This window comes from Bombina bombina, chromosome 3, assembly GCF_027579735.1.
Source record: "Bombina bombina isolate aBomBom1 chromosome 3, aBomBom1.pri, whole genome shotgun sequence".
NCBI lineage: Eukaryota > Metazoa > Chordata > Amphibia > Anura > Bombinatoridae > Bombina > Bombina bombina.
The window spans coordinates 611,813,123-611,836,224 of NC_069501.1; the positions used below are offsets into that span (position 1 = coordinate 611,813,123).

Consider the following 23,102-nt stretch of genomic DNA (forward strand, 5'->3'; position numbering starts at 1 on the left):
AACAGCAAAAGTAAACTTTTTTCCCTCTGTCCCACAGGAGGTGTATCTATTTGAGGATCTCTGCGCACACAGCCATTGCAATAAATCATTTTCCATTTCACATTCTCCTTTCTCTATCCGAGGTTGATGGATGCAAAGCTGATAGGCAGAGAGAAATAATGATCTCTTAACTTCAAATTGCCATCTTACTGCAATTAAACAAAATTCTAATTGCAAAGTTGATTTGATTTAAGCCTTGCTTCCAATTAAACATAAAACATGAATTACATTATAAATGAAGCTATCACTGGGCAAAACTGCTAGAGATCTTCAAAACAGTGTTTCACGTTCTCTCAGATTTTAAGTAATGAAGATGTTCTCCTTTGTATCGGAAACATTTACTGACTATCCACAGTTTCTACTGACAGTCTTGAAATTTTGGAAACGCATAGTCAATTTCATGGTATATTTAGTATTTAATTATATTGTGACAGGCTAAAAGACACGTACAATGTACAAAAAGCTTTAATTCTGCATTCTTTTTATTAAAATCAAGCCAAAATTAAGAAATAAATAAATAATTAGGATAAAACAACATACCATTTAGAAATTTAAATTCTCAAATCTTTCTCCCTATATATATTTAATATCCATTTTGTACAACTCTTTATTGTACTGAACAATATGTAGGTATTATTGCTGGTTGCGATAAATAAATAAATGTAATTTATGATAAATTATACTGGACCCTACATCCTACCATTTAAGGTGGTCAAAAAGAACACATTTGTACACTTGAAGCAAGTCACAATTTGTCACTGATTCTAATATAATATTATGGTGTTCATTATACATTATCGTGCTATGTAGTTTACAAGAAGTGAATTTTCTATACACATGTGTGCAAGAGTACATAGAAACTCTTTGGCTTTCTTTTCTTGAACAAAGGAAATAAAAAGCCATGAAAACTGAGAAAGAAAGGGCAATGCCACTAGGTGTTTTATTTGAGAGTGGAATTACTAATTCAAATTTAGCAAAAGAAGGACAAGTAGGGGACGGTTGGTTGGGTCTGGAGTAGGGATGGGCAAATGTTTCTACAAATTTGAAATTTAAAACGAATTTTGATACATTTGTTCGTTTGAATCAAATTTCAAATGTTTATATAACATTCTAACATTCTAGTTTCGAATTTTCATTTTTTGAATTTTTCAATAAAATTTGAAAATATTTGTTCAAATAATAGAATGTTTAGCTATGTATTCATTAAATTTCGAAATGTAATATTTGAATTTGAATTTGACATTCGAATTTGAATGTAAGATTCAAATTTGAAATAGTATTTCTAGTCTACAACTGTGTTTAATAAATGTAATATTCAAATTTGAATGCTACATTCGAATTCGAATGTCACATTCGAATTCGAAATAGTATTTCTAGTCTTATACTGTGTTTTTAAAATGTAATATTCCAAAGCACTTTCTCACCACCTGCATTCAAATGCAGCCTCTGATTACCTTAGCTAGGTAACCATGTATGGCACATGCACAGTGTTATAGAAAACATAGTTTGTGTTTCAGTTATATCACTCAAACATCCAGACAGGTACCTTCTTTCTGTGGTAAAGGTAACTATAAACAGCTGAAAACATTTACTAAAGACAAATTATATTTAGCTTTGTGGTCAAAATGAGCTCACTGAATTTCACAAAAAAAGTTTAACCATGTTTTTTTTTTGTTTGTTTTTTAATTCAAGTAAGAATTTCATTAATTGTTTTTTTTTGGTCATTTTTATTTGAAATAATTTTTGAGTTTATAGGAGAGTGATGCAATGCCACCTTAAACGCTGCAAACACCGGTATTGTAAAACTTCAGATTAAAATTATTTTTACACGCACACAACTTTTTTCAGAGTGCATTATAAACAGAATATATAAAAAAGAATCATTATCAAAGAAAGTAAACTGCTAGGAAAAAGGATACACTGTTTCTTAAACCATTAAGCTGCAGTCTTGGCAGACTCTATGCAAAGGCCTGTACCCACTAAACTACAGTTCCCATAAGGTATTGGGAGTTCATGACAGAAGCTGATGGAACCATTACCCATGAACAATACAAAACAAAAACAAAAAACTAAGGGGATAAAAAGCAGAAATAACTTTATTAATTGAAAACAAGAAAATACATGAATGTTGCCCATAAAAAAACCTACTGTGTTTTGTGCTAGGCACTCTTTATAATAGAATTATCCATCACAAAGGATATTCATTAAATAATATATCCCAACCCATAAAAACAGAAAGTGCAATATTAAGAGAACTTTTTTTTATTTCTATTTGCCTTATCTCTAAAGCAAGGATAGGCACAGACAAAGGCTGTGGTGGACATTTTCCAAAGTACAGACCTTAGTTAAGGACACCAAGGTACATTTGAAATTAAAAACATTATTTTATAGCGCTTGGTGTTATTATACTGATGCAGATACCACTGATTCTATACCCAGCTCTCCTCTGGCTATACCCATGTGCCAGTGTCACTACTGTGTCATTATATAGTGCTGGGTGTTATTATACTGATGCAGATACCCCTGATCCTATAACCAGCCCTCCTCTGGCTATACCCATGTGCCAGTGTCACTTCTGTGTCTTTGTATAGTGCTTGGTGTTATTATACTGTGTCATTATATAGTGCTGGGTGTTATTATACTGATGCAGATACCACTGACTCGATAACCAGCCCTCCTCTGGCTATACCCATGTGCCAATGCCACTACTGTGTCATTATATAGAGCTGGGTGTTATTATACTGTGTCATTATATAGTGCTGGGTGTTATTATGCTGATGCAGATACCACTGATCCTATAACCAGCCCTCCTCTAGCTATACCCATGTGCCAATGCCACTACTGTGTCATTATATAGAGCTGGGTGTTATTATGCTGATGCAGATACCACTGACTCTATAATCAGCCCTTGTCTTGCTATACCCATGATCCAGTGTCAGTACTGTGTCACTATATAGTGCTGGGTGTTATTATACTGATGCAGATACCACTGACTGATCCTATAACCAGCCCTCCTCTGGCTATACCCATGTGCCAGTGTCAGTACTGTGTCACTATATAGTGCTGGGTGTTATTATACTGATGCAGATACCACTGACTGATCCTATAACCAGCCTTCCTCTGGCTATACCTATGTGCCAGTGTCACTACTGTGTCATTATATAGCGTTGGGTGTTATTATACTGATGCAGATACCACTGATTCTATAACCAGCCCTTGTCTTGCTATATGCATGTGCCAGTGTCACTACTGTGTCTTTGTATAGAGCTGGGTGTTATTATACAGATGCAGATACACATCCAGTATTTCGCTCAGGCTTTATTTATTCCATAACTTATCACCCAATATTGCTAGCCGTCTCTTGACAAGCCACGCACTTTATTCACACAACACTTTTTAAAAAAAACAAAACAATTATTTAATCAGAAAGAAAAAATATACTAAGATTGTGGCGGACATCTTTCCTATCCCTGCTCTAAAGTAAAACTAACTTTAAATATACCGGTAATAATGAACAAAGATTTATGCAAAACATTGAAAATCCAAGTTATGCAATGTATAAAAAAAATGACAAAAACTACCACAACTATTACGATGATGTAACGTCGTCAACACAAGCATGTACTCATGAAATTCCTTTTGAAAAAATAAATTCTAATACATTTTTCAATTTATAATAGCAATAATTTACATATCTCCCCACTGAGCTGTGGACTCACTGAATTTTACTAAAAGGTTTAACCAATTTTTTTGAACCAAGCAGAATTTTTTTTTCTTTTTTGTCAGGTGGATTTCACATCTTATTGTAAAGATTTTTTGAGTTTGGAGCAAAGTGATGCAATATCATCTCAAACACTGCAAAATATGCTTCTGCTGCAAAATATTATAAGATTTCAAATTGTATAATTTTTTTCAACTGACAGTGTTTAAAACATACTCTTTTAAATACATCACACGAAAAAGCTAATTTCTAAGAGAAAGAATCTTTGTTAAAAAAAAAAATAGCATAGCCCTAAAAAGTGTGGCAGAGGCTTAAGCTCATTTACCGTTAAGAAGTATTTTAGGCCTTCCTGAATTGACAAAGGTCAAGAATCAAAAAAGTAATTGGGAACAAAATAAAATGAGCAACTTTAAAGAAAACTTAATGGCTTCTGTGCAGATTTGATCAATGTATAATGTATTAAAGTGGCTGTTCCTTTTCCTTCAATACATGAAGAGGTTTTTTTTGTCCATCGAGGATCAAATGGAATCTGACTCTGCGGTTTCACAGCAAGCGGCAGAGGACAAAGAGAGAGAGACATGTAGGAGCTATCTGCCGGCACAGTTGGCTTCTCTTTGAAGTAAAATAATCAACCAAGTGATATTGTAGCTGCTGTACGCAGGAGCTTGTAGTCCAATAAGATAATGGTAGAGCCTGCCCCAATAAGAATATTGTCTATCATTATATTGGAAGACTTTGTCAAAGAAAAAAAGAAAAGGGGAACAGTAAACTTTGCAGTAGCATCCTTTGCATATTTGATTCATTATATGTCTTAGACAGTACAGCAAACCTTCATTGAACTTATGCATTTCACACCATTCAGGTCACTTTGTGAAAGAGTTCCATTGTCTTACCTCACACCTGTTCTTTATATTGACCCTCCCTTTCTTCTGTTAAGGTGAAGAAACAAACACACATGCAAATTCATGATATTAGTCTAAATGAATGTTTCTTCTTATTAAATATTAATAAAACCTTTGTGCTATATAAGGCAAACTAAAACTAGTGCTAGAGCTGGAAGGCATTACCCAAAACAGCTTAGAATCTGATGGTGTGTGCAACAAGAGGAACATATAACAGAATTATAATAGCAGACAAAGCCCAAAGGATCTCAAAAGCTTATCACACAGTCTTTCTGTAAATAAGAAAAAGTATTCTCAGTAAATTTCATTCCTCCCAGCTTTTCAAAGAGGTTTTCTGAGGCAAAGGGGCAAAGGGAATTTGTGGTCGCTGGCCCACCAGGGCTTTGGGGTAGGTCCATGACTGGGGCTTATCAACTTTTGGGTGGGATCTGAGCAGACCTTGTGACTTTTGTCCTCACAGGGGAAGCTGTGGGAGTGTCTGAACTTGTGACAGCCCTGCAAGATCCGGAACGGTTTGTTGGGTCTGGAGTTTATGATCAAATGGTCATATTAACTAATTGTATTCCAGTTGAAAATCTCATATTGTATCTATAAAAATTCTCTAAGGTAAGGAAAATTTTAATAGAAAAACAGAGATACGGTTTTTTAGCATCAATTAAGTTTCCCCAGTTAGAGCTGAGCTTGGTTTATAAGCAAATGTGGACATGCAGTAACTATGATGTGCCAATTTAGTTTAAATTTTATATGACTTAATCCTATATAATAAAAGGCCAGGTATGTTTGTCCGAAGCTGGCATGCGTAGTAGAGACTGCGCAAGGACAAACATACCTAGCCGTTGACACGTAACTGAGGATCAGACAGCAGAGAGGATGGACGGGTGTGGTGGGGGCGTGGTCATGACAGGAGCGGGTATGGCGGGGGTTGTATCCAAACAGGAGCAGTTGTGGCAGGGGCGTGGCCGGACTGGAGCTTTAGTGGTGGGGGCGTGACGAGAGTGCGGGCAGGGGGGACCGCTGCACTGCAGAAATTGACCCGTGTACACAGGCTTTAGGACTAGTTAACTTATAAACTCTGTGATAGATAAGGGTGTATGTATTCTAATCCACTAGAAGGGTTGTGTGTAGTGCATTGCATGGATTTTATGGTTATTTCCATATTTAAGACCATTCCAAACTTTTTTTTTTTTTTTAAATCTAGGTTTTCAATTTGCAATTAATTAGCTTACTTTAGATTGAGAGAACGTGACATCAGATTTCCAGTGACATCATAAAATGTATTTAAGGCAGATATGGAGTTTTCAACACTTTCAAACCCGTTTTGACCTTTTTTTTTATATTGCATGCCTGGGCTATTTCATGCTCACTGCTCATGTATAAATAAACATGATTGTGTATAAGGCTTGCAAAAAAGTTTCAGCCATGTTAAAAGCCTTTGCTTAATATTTTTGATCACCCACTTATAATACCAGATTTGTGGGAGTCCAAGTGCAAGATAGCGCAGCCTGTGATATTGATTGAGCTTTACTTATCAAACACATTAGACAATTCTTGACAATACTTTTATTTTTGATTTGGCTGCATATTCTTCCATTAAAGAGACAGTCTACTTGAAAAAAATGTATTGTTTAAAAAGTTCTAGGTTTTTCAATTTGCAATTAATTAGCTTACTTTAGATTGAGAGAACTTGACATCAGATTTCCAGGGACATCATAAAATGTATTTAAAACAGATTTGGCGTTTTCGACACTTTCAAACCCGTTTTGACCTTTTTTTTTTTTTTTATATTGCATGTCTGAGCTATTTCATGCTCACTGCTCATGTATAAATAAAAATGATTGTGTATAAGGCTTGCAAAAAAGTTTCAAGATAGCGCGGCCTGTGATATTGATTGAGCTTTACTTATCAAACACATTAGACAATTCTTGACAATACTTTTATTTTTGACTTGGCTGTGTATTTTTCCATTAAAGAGACAGTCTACTTGAAAAAAATGTATTGTTTAAAAAGATAGATAATCCCTTTATTACCCATTCCCCAGTTTTGCATATAACTGTTATATCAAGTACACATTTTAACTCTGAGATTACCTTTTATCTAAGGCTCTGCAGACTGCCCCCTAATCTCAGTTCTTTTGACAGACTTGCATTTTAGCCAATCAGTGCTGACTCATAAATAACTCCATGGGAGTGAGCACAATGTTACCTATATGGCAGACACAAACTAGCACTGTCTAGCTGTTAAAAACTGTGAAAATGCAGAGATAAAAGGCGGTCTTCAAGGCTTAGAAATAAGCATAGGAGCCTACCTAGCTTTAGCTTTCAACAAAGAATACCAAGAGAAGAAAGCAAATTTGATGATAAAAGTAAATTGAAAAGTTGTTTCAAATTGTATGCCCTATCTGAATCATGAATGTTTAATTTTGATTAGACTGTCCCTTTAAGGTTTGAGGAAAAAATGCATTTTATATTTTTTTTCATGTATTTAAATAATTTTCTAGTTAATTTAGTATTTAGCAATAGCTTTTTTTTTAAAAAAAATGCAAAGATATAGAAAAAGAAGCTGCATAAAAATTAAAGGGTTTGCATACAATGGGCTAGATTATGAGTGGAGCGCAAAATTGCCCTTTTAATGGCGTGATATTTGCTCTCCACTCAGTAATACCTGTGCACACAAATGTGCACTGGTATTTCAAGTAGAACGTAATGTTAATGTAGCGTTGTGTTCTCATGAGAGCGTGCTTCCATAGGGTCCAATGGGAGCCTCGTACTGATTTAGTCAGGCACGGCAAAGAACCTTGCCTCTTTACGGGCGCATGTTAAATTAGCGCTCCACTTGTGATCTAGCCCAATATGTTTTTGTACAACATTTTTGTTGGAGTGGAATTGTTTTAATTTTTTCTTTATTTTTTTTTTTTTTTATTAGAATTTATTTGTATAGAGTATAATTATACTTGCAAGTCTTCCTTATTTAAATATCTGTTACGTCTATTGAACACTCACTTTTATGTTGCAGTATATTGCAAAAAACATTTGGATTATATAAAGAATTATATGTATATGTTATTTATATTGCATTTAATATGAAATATTAATTGTGTAGAAACATTTTATGAATATAAAAAAGAAACAAAGTATTAAACTAAAGTTAATATAAAATATACTATTATTTTTAACCAAAAAGTTAACTGTTACAATACAGTTAACAATCATAATACATATATCTTCACAATTGATATATATTTTTCCTTCTCACATTGGTATAACCTTTATTGATAGTTATAAATCAAAATAAATGCATACAAACAAAATTATTTTGTGATTCTGAATAGGAATCGTACAGGTTTTTCTTTATATAACTTTTCTAGTTATCACTTGAATTTACCCTAAAAAAAAAAATCAAACAGCACATTAGACCAAAAAAAAAAAAGAACCAACTGCATCTTAACTTGAGCCCTGTATGAGGTGAAACCAGATATATAAATATATAAAAACATATATGTATTTAAATTATTTAAATCTTCACATATTATTCATACTAGTTTTCAAACACATTGCGCACTGCAGCAGTGATGTATGTGTTATTGGCAAAATAACTGTCATAGAATTACTTCAAATAAATATTTTGCATATCAAAATGATTTACCTGCAGGGCAAAATAAAGCATTCATCAACAATGTTCATTAGTCATTGTGAAATTGCCAACCTCTTTATTGTTTTGTGATACAAAATGATAAGGACTAAATGCTGCCTTAAAACTACACATACATTTTAAGCCTTTTTTGTTTAATTATTTCACTTAACTAGTTTTTTTCTTGTATTAACCCCTTGGCTGACATGTAGAGTTGTTCAGCATTGCTGCACTGTTCCAACTGATTCTGGCAGACAAGGGATTGTTCCGTTGTTTTTCTGAGCTTTTTTTTATTATTATATGAAATGCACTGTCACTTCATCCCACACTTTCTCCCACCATTTTACTCATTCCGTTAATTATGTAGCGAGTGTGACAAATGAACACCAGAATCTACAAGCCTCACTTCTCTGTTAACGGAACATTTAAAGATTCCATGTTCTATTTATACCTGACAGTTCTGCTGCCATAAATATTGTGGAGATGATTTGCCATACACAATGCATTGCACCCTGCTGAGACAATAGAACACATCCCTGTTTGCATAAATATATATATATATAGTTAAAGGAAGATCATTTTCCATTTTAACGTTAGTGCCGCCAATCATCTCTAATTTTCAAATCCTGTGTTAAAGTGGCAAATTGGCAGCAGAACAAGCTTTTTTTTCACCTTGTTTAAACATGTCACGCTATCACTCCAAAATATATGTCTGCACTAAAGCGGCACGGTACTTACATATTTACAATAGAGATTTTGAAAGCATGTGTTCTAGGAAACAGGTAGGGTTTTGCATGATCAATACACATTGTCTAGCACCAGAGATATTGGTCAACTTTGTGTTAAATAATCAAATGGCCTTCATTTCCACAAATCAATCAGTATCTGTGCATAATTATTGAGGATATTGCTGATAATTGCGGTGATAGATCACATGACTAGCCCTAGCTATTCTTTCTATATACGTATTTGTTATATTTTTAATTAATGGGACATAGTACTCAAAAATTTTCTATTGTGCAATGTGCATATGAATGAGCTGCATGGAAAATGTGAAGTATAAGCACTTTAACTGTAAACTAAGAACTAATACAGTAACATCAGTTGTGTACTGTCATGCTAATGCTCATTGGCTGATAGACACATTCCGGCTAATGCTCATTGGCTGATAGCCACATTCCTGGTAATGCTCCTTGGCTGATAGACACATTCCTACTAATGCTTATTGGCTGATAGATACTTTCTACTAACGCTCATTGGCTTTTGGGTACTTCCTTCTTATGCTCATTGGCTAATAACTAGAGAAGTTAATTTTACTTATCATCCAGTGGGTATTAATAGGAGGTATACCATTATTATTGGTGTAGTAGTTTTAATAAAATTTAAATAGCTTTTAGTTTACATTTTTAGACAAAATAATTTCCATTTGAAATATGATCTTTGGGGGTGTAACTTTGCTAACACCAGAAGACTTAAGACCATGTGACACAAGAACATTTATTAAAGGTGCAATTTTGTTTTGATGAATTGTTTTTATAATGTAGGGTTTTCACTCACATTATTTGCTCACCATAACTTATACTGAGGAGGTGGCATAATGAAGACAAAACCTCATGGCACAAGTGAATAAGGAGATATAGTAAAGGATAATTTATTAGATTTTCTGGGCCTAGCTGCTAGTTTCTGTTATAAATTATCTATATTTTAAACTATGTTTATAACATAATTACACTATGTTTATACAAAAACATATTTCCTACTCTTATTGTGAATGGTTGCAGCTCTAGAATTAATGCAGGACCGGGAGTAATCCGCAAAAGCATCTTTGTATAGTCTTGAAGCAGAAGAATTATTTATGACAAACAGTGTTAGGGACAAATGACTGCGGTATGCTAAAGGCTATCTTAAGGATTCATTAAACCTGCACTTCAAATGGAAATATGAGTAGACTAGAAATTCCTTCTAGTTCCTATCTGCTGTCAAAATCTATGTTTCTTTATAACATGAAAATAATGAGCATCAGAAAAGCCGCATGTGCTGTATTTTAACAGATATTTTTTATTTTGTTCAGATATCTGCAATGCTGATAAATATAATGTGACTCAGGGACCAGCATTTACTAGGCTTAAAGGAACGTTCAATTAATGCGAGCTGTGTACTTTAGTCAGAATACTCCGAAATTTGGCCTAAGAAATAAACAGAAATGTTGCTAATTTGTGTGGGAATAAAGGGAAGGTTACTACATGGTGGCGCCATCCAATAAACCATAAGTGCCCTCCATTTCAGAACTACAGTTATGGCCTATGAAATACACTCTCAAAAATCTATTATACAAAACTCAGGGTGTTTTGATAGGTCAAAAAGTTCTATATTGTGCAGTGTCCTCTCTCATTTGTTTATATCCCTTCAGGTAATCAAGCTGACATTTGAAGAATTTGAACTGGAGAGAGGGTACGATACTCTGACCATAGGAGATGGGGGGAAGGTTGGAGATCAGAAGACTGTGCTCTATGTGTAAGTTCCTAGACTTTATATGATCTCAGATAATAAAATGTTTGGGCAGTAAATGTGAGAGAAACACAGTATATATATTCATGGTATACACAGTATAAATATACAGGGAGTGCAGAATTATTAGGCAAGTTGTATTTTTGAGGATTAATTTTATTATTGAACAACAACCATGTTCTCAATGAACCCAAAAAAACTCATTAATATCAAAGCTGAATAGTTTTGGAAGTAGTTTTTAGTTTGTTTTTAGTTATAGCTATTTTAGGGGGATATCTGTGTGTGCAGGTGACTATTACTGTGCATAATTATTAGGCAACTTAACAAAAAACAAATATATACCCATTTCAATTATTTATTTTTACCGGTGAAACCAATATAACATCTCAACCTTCACAAATATACATTTCTGACATTAAAAAACAAAACAAAAACAAATCAGTGACCAATATAGCCACCTTTCTTTGCAAAGACACTCAAAAGCCTGCCATCCATGGATTCTGTCAGTGTTTTGATCTGTTCACCATCAACATTGCGTGTAGCAGCAACCACAGCCTCCCAGACACTGTTCAGAGAGGTGTACTGTTTTCCCTCCTTGTAAATCTCACATTTGATGATGGACCACAGGTTCTCAATGGGGTTCAGATCAGGTGAACAAGGAGGCCATGTCATTAGATTTTCTTCTTTTATACCCTTTCTTGCCAGCCACGCTGTGGAGTACTTGGACGCGTGTGATGGAGCATTGTCCTGCATGAAAATCATGTTTTTCTTGAAGGATGCAGACTTCTTCCTGTACCACTGCTTGAAGAAGGTGTCTTCCAGAAACTGGCAGTAGGACTGGGAGTTGAGCTTGACTCCATCCTCAACCCAAAAAGGCCCCACAAGCTCATCTTTGATGATACCAGCCCAAACCAGTACTCCACCTCCACCTTGCTGGCATCTGAGTCGGACTGGAGCTCTCTGCCCTTTACCAATCCAGCCACGGGCCCATCTATCTGGCCCATCAAGACTCACTCTCATTTCATCAGTCCATAAAACCTTAGAAAAATCAGTCTTGAGATATTTCTTGGCCCAGTCTTGACGTTTCAGCTTGTGTGTCTTGTTCAGGGGTGGTCATCTTTCAGCCTTTCTTACCTTGGCCATGTCTCTGAGTATTGCACACCTTGTGCTTTTGGGCACTCCAGTGATGTTGCAGCTCTGAAATATGGCCAAACTGGTGGCAAGTGGCATCTTGGCAGCTGCACGCTTGACTTTTCTCCGTTCATGGGCAGTTATTTTGCGCCTTGGTTTTTCCACACGCTTCTTGCGACCCTGTTGACTATTTTGAATGAAACGCTTGATTGTTCGATGATCACGCTTCAGAAGCTTTGCAATTTTAAGAGTGCTGCATCCCTCTGCAAGATATCTCACTATTTTTGACTTTTCTGAGCCTGTCAAGTCCTTCTTTTGACCCATTTTGCCAAAGGAAAGGAAGTTGCCTAATAATTATGCACACCTGATATAGGGTGTTGATGTCATTAGACCACACCCCTTCTCATTACAGAGATGCACATCACCTAATATGCTTAATTGGTAGTAGGCTTTCGAGCCTATACAGCTTGGAGTAAGACAACATGCATAAAGAGGATGATGTGGTCAAAATACTAATTTGCCTAATAATTCTGCACTCCCTGTATACAGTATATATAAAAAAATTCACACTGAAGTAGGATTGGACCCAATGTTGATCCGTTTGATCCTACAACAAAGAAAGCCAGCACCAGAGATTAATGTATCACCAGTTTAATGCCAGATAAGCATAATGTTTCAGACCCCACTGGAGCCTTGATCACATGCAGCAATTCACAAGAAAAAAGTCAGGCTTGTGAATTGCTGCATGTGATCAAGGCTCCAGTGGGGGCTGAAACGTTATGCTTATCTGGCATTAAACTGGTGATACATTAATCTCTGGTGCTAGCTTTCTTTGTCGTGGGATCAAACGGATCAACATCGGGTCCTATCCTACTTCAGTGTGAATTTCTTTGCATATCAATTGGCCGTGCACAGAGTGGTTGTAACAGTTGGTGAGTGCTGATCTTTTATGTACTGTTACATATATATATATATATATATATATATATATATATATATATATATATATATATGTATGTAACAGGTTAAATAAAAGCACAATGTACACACAGGATTTTCACACGTCAAGAGGATTTTTTGTTGCAAACATATAATTATATATACAGTAAATCACAGTTATTTAAAGGGACAGTCAAGTCCAAAAAAAACTTTCATGTTTCAAATAGGGCATGCAATTTTAAACAACTTTCCAATTTACTTTTATCACCAATTTTGCTTTGTTCTTTCGTTATTCTTAGTTGAAAGCTAGACCTAGCAAGGCTCATATGGTAATTTCTAAGCCCTTGAAGGCCGCCTCTAATCACATGCTTTTGTATTTGCTTTTCACAGCAGGGGAGAGCTAGTCCAGGTAATTCCTATAGATAACATTGTGAGCACGCCCGTGAATTGTGGCAGACACTGCACTAATTGGCTAAAATGAAAGTCAAAAGATAATAAATAAAATGTCATGTGATCAGGGGGCTGTCAGAAGAGGTTTAGATACAAGTTAATCACAGAGGTAAAAAGTATATTATTATAATTGTGTTGGTTATGCAAAACTGGGGAATGGGTAATAAAGGGATTATCTATCCTTTAAAACAACAAAAATGCTGGTGTTGACTGTCCCTTTAACTTCATGAAGATTTCCAGTTGTTTCTTAATATAAAGATAATATAGTTGTGCCTGTAGATTTTTCTATAAAGGCATAAGTATAATCATCAAATAATTTGCAGTGTGACACCTGTGGATGTTGGCAGTAAGAATTGTATTAAATATATGCATCAATTATTTGTAGGTTTTGTTCTTCTCTCTAACATTATTACTAAATTATGAGGCAGAACATGCTAAATCAAATCTATATTGGACATCTGACCCCACCTGAGAGTTGAATTTTCTACTACTAGACATCACTATTCAATTCATTTTGACTTTTAGTTTATGAAATAGAAAACGGCAAAATATTCCTTACAACTGTTTGCTCCTTAGTGTTAGACAGAAATACTGGGAATAGTTAAAGCACTGACAACTCAGCTAATTAGTGTCCATGTCCTTTATACAATATCAACACATGCATTAATGGGCACATGATTTGTTAATATGATCCTGCCGATAAGTCACACATTAGAAATATAACACCATTATTTCCTCTGATTTGTGTGTGCCTAAAGATTAGTTACTAGAGTAACTAGACAGATTTGTCCAGAGTTTAAAGGTACATTAAATATTAAATACATTTTATAAAAAACATATTGAGGTTATATGCCACCTACCTCTAGCTATGCTGAAATTTTCCCTTCTATTTTTTCTAGTGCTGATGTATTTGCACATATGCAGAATATCTCCTTCAGATACCTGCAGTGTAACATAGGCTCCAAAATGGCGGCACCCAGACTTAAAGTGCATGAATGTTTAATGTCCCTTTAAAAGCAATGTCACAAAAATGAATGCAGCCAGGGTGAAATTTTAATTTCTTTTGCCCCTAAGCAAACATATGATTTGGTAAATACATGCTGTTTTGCCCCAATGATGCCCACTGGTTTCAATGTCAATATGTATGTGCACCATTGCTGATTTGCAAAAATGTTAATATACAATCACCAAGTAAAGTCTCTAATTGATACTGAGGTCTCTAGCACTCATATAGCATAAGATAAAACATAAGATAAAAATGGGCATTACATAATTTGCTAGGCATGTGTCCTCCTTAAAAGAAAAAAATAAACACTTTGAGATTGGAATATAAAATGTATAATTATTTAGTAAAACAGATTTGCAATATCATTTCATTATTTATTTTGCCCTCTTTTCCTGTAGTTTAAAGGGGCAGTCCACGCCAGAAATTTTATTATTTAAAAAGATATATAACCCATTTAGTACCCATTCCCCATTTTTGCATAACCAACACACTTATATTAATATACTTTTTTACATCTGTGATTACCTTGTATCTAAGCCTCTGCAGACTGACCCCTTATTTCAGGTCTTTTGACAGTCTTACATTCTAGCCAATCAGTGCTGACTCCTAGGTAACTCCATGGGAATGAGTACAATGTTATCTATATGGCACACATGAACTAACACCTTCTAATTGTGGAAAAAATGTCAAATGCATTCAGATAAGAGGTGGCCTTCAAGGGCTAAGAAATTAGCATATGAGCCTCCTAGGTTTAACTTTCAACTAAGAATACCAAGAGAGCAAAGCAAAATTAATGATAAAAGTACATTGGAAAGTTATTTAAAATTACATGCCCTATCTGAATCATAAAAGTTTATTTTTGACTAGACTGTCCCATTAAGTCTGAAAATTGTGGATTTTATTGTCCTGATAACTGAAAGAGCACATAGCAGGCTACACAAGCCTAACCTTGTCACATATCTCTCCCTAAGTTGCAGTTTTTATCTTATATTTTCTGTTGAAGCCAAAAAAAAGGAGATTTTGTTAACTCACTGACAGTGGCAAATCCTGTTTTAGACTCTGCTCACATATGTTTTTCTATTGGAAGACTCCAAAAAGTTTTAATACAAAGTGTATACTGTCCCTTTAAGTATGTCTACCACTATCAGTTGTCTGCTTTGCTAAATACAAATCTAGCTCTGACTTACATTCTCATATTTGATTATTGTTTTATTAACTGAAAAACATAAATTAAACATTTGCAAATACATTCCTATCATAAATGTTTAATTATTTATGTACTGCAGAATAAATGAAAACAGAAGAACGCCAACATTCTGATTAATTCATTTTCAAAGCATTACAACTGGGCTAACAAAAATGCACAGCGTATTACTGTATGCAGCTTGAGATACAGCATATTTCTATATATATATATATATATATATATATATATATATATATATATATATATATATATATATATATATATATATATATCTTACACAACCTTAGCACTCCCTGTAAGGTAACAATGGCTGGTGCAGAGTCTCCAAACACACTCCAAAGAAATAAGTTTGCACCCGGTTTCTTCAATAGGGATGGTAACATCGCTATTGAAGAAACCGGGTGCAAAGGTTTTTCTTTGGAGTATATATATATATATATATATATATATATATATATATATATATATATATATATATATATACTGTATGTATGTTCTTCTATGTGCATACATATATATATATATATATATATATATATATACAGGTAGCCCTCAGTTTACGCCGAGGTTAGGTTCCAGAAGAAATGGTTGTAAATTCAGTGGGAAGTGAGGGAGTTAGGCTCCAGGCCCCTCTCAAAATTGTCATAAGTAACACCTAATACATTATTTTTAAAGCTTTGAAATGAAGACTTTAAATGCTAACCAGCATTATTAAAGCTAATACAATAATCACACAACACAGAATATATAATTAAACTAAGTTAAATGAACAAAAACATTTGCTAAACAGCATTATAAACCTAATAATATAATCACACAACACAGACTTCACTTGCATTTTTCTGCAAACAGTTCTTTCTATGCATTCCAATCTCGACTGATTTTATAGACAGGAAGATCTTGTTCTTTTGAAATCTGCTCGAAAGCTCAGGTCTGGTTAAACTGATTAATTTCAGCTTGCTTGGCTTTGCTGCAACACATGCGAACAGCTCCACCTACTGGCTATTTTAATCAATGCACTGCTTCTCAATGCTTTTCAATAGCAGTCACATGACTGGGAAAAAAGGTTGTTATTCTGAAACGGTGCAAATTGAACCGTTGTAAACCGAGGGCCACCTGTATATATATATATAATATACTGTATATGTTCTATGTATATATATATATATATATATATATATATATATATATATATATATATAGTGGAGGATTTTAAACTCACTTTTCGCCTCCCCATAATTTTAATTGTTATATATATATATATATATATATATATATATATATATATATATATATATATATATATATATATATATATATATAAATCAATGTAAATATTTGCATAGGAAATTAGCACATCTAGGCAAGATTCCCCACTCGCTTTTCCCCAGAAATACCTCGTATACAATGTTACCAATGCACAAGAGAATTCTGGGTAAGATATGCAAATAAATTAGATATGCAAATTCTCCATTTTTTGCTTCAAAATACTGTTTTTAACACAGCTATCCTTTTAACAGGATTATTGCAGCAAACTAGAAATCACTCACTAGACAGCCTGTTTCCTTGTTTTTGGAACTCATCAGTAGGAGCTAGATTTCTGGTTGCTGCCTTGGTAAATCTATCTCCTACTGATGAGTTCCAAAAAGAACGAAACAGGCTGTATAGTGAGTGATTTCTAGTTTGCTGCAATAATCCTGTTAAAAGGATAGCTGTGTTAAAACAGTATTTTGAAGCAAAAAAACTGAGAATTTGCATATCTAATTTGCATATCTTACCCAGAATTCAGCATTGGTAACATTGTATATGAGGTATTTCTGGGGAAAAGCGAGCGGGGAATCTTGCCTAGATGTGCTAATTTCCTATGCAAATATTTACATTGATTTAATTTTGAGACATGGAGGATTTTAATTTCAGTTTATCTCCCCCATATAAAAAGTCTACACACCCCTGTTAAAATGTCAAGTTTCTGTGATGTAAATAAATGAGACAAAGATAAATCATTTCAGAACCTTTTCCACCTTTAATGTGACCTATAAACTGTACAACTCAATTGAAAAACAAACTGAAATCTTTTAGGTAAAGAGAAATAAAAATCTAAAATAATATGGTTGCATATTGAAGCACCTTTTGATTTTATTACAGCACTCAGTCTTTTTGGGTATGAGTTTTTCAGCATGGCACATCCTGACTTGGCAAGATTTGCCCACTATTCTTTGCAAAAACACTCTAAATCTGTCAGAAAGCAAGGGCATCTCCTGTTCACAGCCCTCTTCAGATCACCCCACAGATTTTGAATTGGATTCAGGTCTGGGCTCTGGCTGGGCCATCCCAAAACTTTAATCTTCTTCTGGTGAAGCCATTACTTTGTTGATTTGGATGTATGCTTTGGGTTGTTGTCATGCTGAAAGATGAAGTTCCTCTCATGTTCAGCTTTCTAGCAGAAGCCTGAAGGTTTTGTGCCAATATTGTCTTGTATTTGGAACTGTTCATTATTCCCTCTACCTTGACTAAGGCCCCAGTTCCAGCTGAAGAAAAACAGCCCCAAAGCATGATGCTGACACCACCATGCTTCACTGTGGGTATGGTGTTCTTTTGGTGATATGTAGTGTTGTTTTTGTGCCAAACATATTTTTTGGAATTATGGCCAAAAAGTTCAACTTTGGTTTCATCAGACCAAAAAACCTTTTGCAACATGCTTTTGGGAAACTTCAGATGTGTTTTTGCAAAATTTAGCCAGGCTTGGATGTTTTTTTTGTAAGAAAAGGCTTCCGTCTTGCCACTCTACCCCATACCCCAGACATATGAAGAATACGGGCGATTGTTGTCACATGTACCACACAGCCAGTACTTGCCAGATATTCCTGCAGTTCCTTTAATGTTGCTGTAGGCCTTTTGGCAGCCTCCCAGACCAGTTTTTTTCTTGTCTTTTCATCAACTTTGGAGGGACATCCAGTTCTTGGTAATGTCACTGTTGCACCATATTTTCTTCACTTGATGATGACTGTCTTCACTGTGTTCCATGGTATATCTAATGCCTTGGAAATTCTTTTGTACCCTTCTCCTTAACAATAAGATCCCTCTGATGCTTTAGAAGCTCTTTGCGGACCATGGCTTTTGCTGTAGGATGCGACTAACAAAATGTCAGAAAAGACCTACTAGAATAGCTGAACTTTATTTGGGGTTAATCAGAGGACCTTTAAATGATGACAGGTGTGTACTGACTCCTATTTAACATGATTTTGAATGTGATTGCTTAATTCTGAACACAGCTACATCCCCAGTTATAAAAGGGTGTTCACACTTATGCAACCATATTATTTTAGTTTTTTATTTTTATTTCCCTTTACCTAAAAGATTTGAGTTTGTTTTTCAATTGAGTTGTACAGTTTATAGGTCACATTAAAGGTGGAAAAAGTTCTGAAATTATTTATCTTTGTCTCATTTTTTTTTACATCACAGAAACCTGACATTTTAACAGGGGTGTGTAGACTTTTTATATCCACTGTATATATATATATACATATATATATATATATATATATATATATATATATATATATATATATATATACACACTGTATATATGTTCTATGTATGTATATATATATATATATATATATATATACACAAACAGAATTAAAAGTCCAGCACTTTTTAACTTTATCTCTCTTGGAGTGAGAGTTTGAAGGTAATTTTTTCTCAGCTTTTCCACATTTGTGCACGCACGCTGAGGAGGCCGGCCACCCTCCTATATACAACTCCACAGGAACAAACTATAGCGTCAGCACAATACTTAAAAGAACACTTCTTTTATTATAACAACATCAGGATAAAATACAGTAACGTTTCGAGTCGCTTGGACCCTTAGCATGACTAAGGGTCCAAGCGACTCGAAACGTTGCTGTATTTTATCCTGATGTTGTTATAATAAAAGAAGTGTTCTTTTAAGTATTGTGCTGATGCTATTGTTTGTTCCTGTGGAGTTATATATATATATATATATATATATATATATATATATATATATACTGTATATATGCTCCATGTGTATATATATATATATATATATCTATATATATATATATATATATATATATATATATTTCTTTATATAAATGTGATGCTATAAATCTACAGCATACTGCTTGTTTATTAGTGCTATAATATAAATGGGGATTTTATTTGCTATTACGCAAATAGTAATCAATATTATCAGGTAAAGTGCAAAATTCGGTCTGAATCCCAATAAATAGTTGAAACTTTAGGATACATTAAAAAAAAAAAAAAAAGTCTTCAAACAGGGTAAATGCATAATTATAAATATACTGTTGCTTGTATTGTGTAGTTATTTGATGCATTTTTTTCAATGATCTTTCTTTTTGTTTCTTGTCCATTTCAATACAGCTTAACCGGTGCTAGTTTTCCTGATCTAATAGTGAGCTCTAACAATCAAATGTGGCTCCTCTTCAGGACAGATACATCTGGCAGTAATCTGGGCTTTAAAGCTTCATATGAAGGTGAGTTCTACATGAATATATATATGTAAGTTATTTTTACAAGTAAAAAAAAGAAAAAAAACAGGTTTAGTCAAACATTGGAACTATAATGTTTTGCTACGAGTCTTAGTATTTCAGTTAATATGATAGAACAAGGTATATCTTAGGTACAGCTGATTATAATAACAGGTTTTGTACCAAGTTTCTCTAGAAGATGTGGGAAAAGAAGCGATAAATGTGGTAAACACTAACAACTATAAGGTTTATGATGCTGTCATTTACATAGTAACATAGTAGATGAGGTTGAAAAAAGACCGAAGTCCATCGAGTTCAACCTATACAAATCTAAAATATATACAAAAAGCTCCAGTTAATCTTAAATAATCCCACTAAAAGGTGACCCATTTAATACTAGCAATCATATCCATGAATTTTGTTTATAGACAGAAATGTATCCAAATAATTTTTAAATGTATCTAGGGTATTGGCATTCACTACCTCCTTTGGTAATGAGTTCCACAATTTTATTGCTCTTACAGTGCAAAAACGTTTCCGTTACAGAAGATTAAATCTCCTTTCCTCCAACCTTAAATTGCCATCTCTGTATATGGGCCTTGAATATATTTTTTTTAAGTTATCATGTCACCTCTTAAGCGCCTTTTTCTAAAGAAAACAGACCCAGTTTGGCTAGCCTCTCCTCATAGGTTAAATTCTCCAATCCCCTTATTAGTTTTGTGGCCCTTCTCTGAACTTTTTCTAGTTCTGCAATATCTTTTTTTGCGATTGGTCCCCATTGTACAGAATTATGCTTTATTCCCTTGTGTCAATGCCTCTTTTAATACATACTAGTATCTTATTAGCCGCTGAAGCTGCTGCCCTGCATTGTGCACCCATCTTTAGCTTGTTATCTATTACTACCCCCAAATCCCTTTCCTCCTGTGTTTGGCTAAGCCTTGTCCCATTTAAATAATACATTGGCTGCTTATTTTTACTTCCAAAATGTAGAACCTTGCATTTTCCCGTATTAAATCTCATTTTCCATTTACCTGCCCATACTTCTAATTTTTGCAGGTCCCTTTGTAACGAAAGTTCATCCTGCGCTGACCTAATGACCTTACTTAATTTAGTATCATTTGCAAAAATAGAGATGTCGCTATTTAATCCTAGCTCCAAGTCATTTATAAAAATATTAAAAAGAATAGGGCCCAGCACTGATCCCTGGGGTACTCCATTGATTACCTTTGTCCAATCTGAGTATGATCCATTTACTACTACTCGTTGCTCCCTATCTTTTATCCAGTTATTTATCCATAAACTAACATTTTCAGATATTCGCAGTCCCTTAATTTTGTGCATTAATCTCTCATGTGGCACTGTATCAAACACCTTTGCAAAATCTAAGTATATCACATCAACTGATTCCCCTTTATCTATATTTTTACTTACTTCCTCATAGAATCCAATTAGATTATTTTGACATGATCTATTTCTCATAAAACCATGCTGATTAGAACTCATAATCTTGTTTACACGAATATGCTAATCAATATAATCCCTTATAATCCCTTGAAATATCTTCCACCCTATTGATGTCAGACTAACTGGTCTATAGCTTCCTGGATCATCCCTACTTCCCTTTTTGAAGAGTGGCACCACATCAGCTTTACGCCAGTCCTTGGGTACCATGCCTGAGGAAAATGAGTTTTGAAAAATTAAGAGTAGAGGTTTGTCTATAACAGTGCTAAATTCCCTTAACACCCTTGGGTGTATTCCATCTGGGCCTGGAGTTTTATTTACCTTAATATTATCCAATTTGTTGCTGATATACTCAATTATTGGTATGGGCTGGCATGTTCAATTTTGTTCCAAAGTATCATCCAATGGTTCCTCTCTTGTGTATACTGAAGAAAAAAACTGGTTTAGTATCTCAGCCTTCTTCCTTTCACTGTTAATCATGCTACCCTCCCCACATTTTAATGTACCTATATTGTCTTTATTAGATTTTTTGCTATTTATGTACTTAAAGAACCTTTTAGGGTTAGATTTAGAATCCTTTGCAATTAATTTTTCATTTTCAATTTTGGCTAATTTGATTCCTTTTTTGCATGCTTTGTTACATTCCATATAAATATGGAATTTTGAGTCTGTACTATTTTCTTTGAATAATTTAAATGCCCTACGTTTTTTCCTAATTTCTCTTAACACATTTATATTCAGCCACATTGACTTTTTTGACTCTTGAGATGGAAAATAAATCACTGCTTTGAATAAATATTTCATTTTTCCTGCTCTATATCTCTGCTGGCTAAACCTGCTCTGAGATCACAGGGTAGTTAAAGGGATATTAAACACTTTGAGGTGATAATATAAAATTATATATATATATATATATATATATATATATATATATATATATATATATATATATATATATATATATATATATATATATATATAAACAAAACTCTGCAATATACTTTCATTATTTATTGTGTCCCCTTTTCCTGTAATTCCATTCTGAAATTGTGAGCATTTCTGTTCATGTTAGAAATTCAAGTGCAGAACACTGTTATATTCCACACAGCCATTGGCTGCACACTCTATTGATCTATTTATATCTGTCCCAAATTGGCCACAGCAGAGAGAAGTTAACCTAAGTTACAACATGGCAGCTCCCATTGTTTTATAGACACTAATGGGTAAATTTAACATTGGCCGGAAGGCTCTTGTTCCCCTTGTTTCTGCGGAAACCGCAGTTATGAAGCAGCGGTCTAAAGACTGCTGCTCCATAACTTGTCCGCTGCCTCTGAGGCTGTGGTCTTCAATCCGCCCGATCCTATACGATCGGGCTGATTTACACCCCCTGCTAGCGGCTGATTGGCCGCAAATCTACAGGAGGCGGCATTGCATAAGCGCAATGATTTATCGATGTGCGGCGGACAGGATACGCTATATCGTATCATGTCCGCATGCACTTTAATAAATCGGCCCCTAAAACTTTACACATATTTTGTCCCTATTGAAACAACTAATGAAACTTTAAAAAAAACATCTACATGTAATTCTCTGACTA

At 34.3% G+C, this 23,102-nt stretch overlaps 1 protein-coding gene across 1 annotated transcript in view; it reads left to right on the forward strand.

Moving 5' to 3' along the window:
- The window catches only part of LOC128652451 (CUB and sushi domain-containing protein 2-like), a 1,617,569-nt gene that overhangs the window by 972,834 nt on the left and 621,633 nt on the right, over positions 1-23,102 (forward strand). The window contains 2 exon segments of the mRNA XM_053705390.1: positions 10,700-10,803; positions 19,938-20,050. Coding sequence (XP_053561365.1) covers positions 10,700-10,803; positions 19,938-20,050 — 217 coding nt within the window.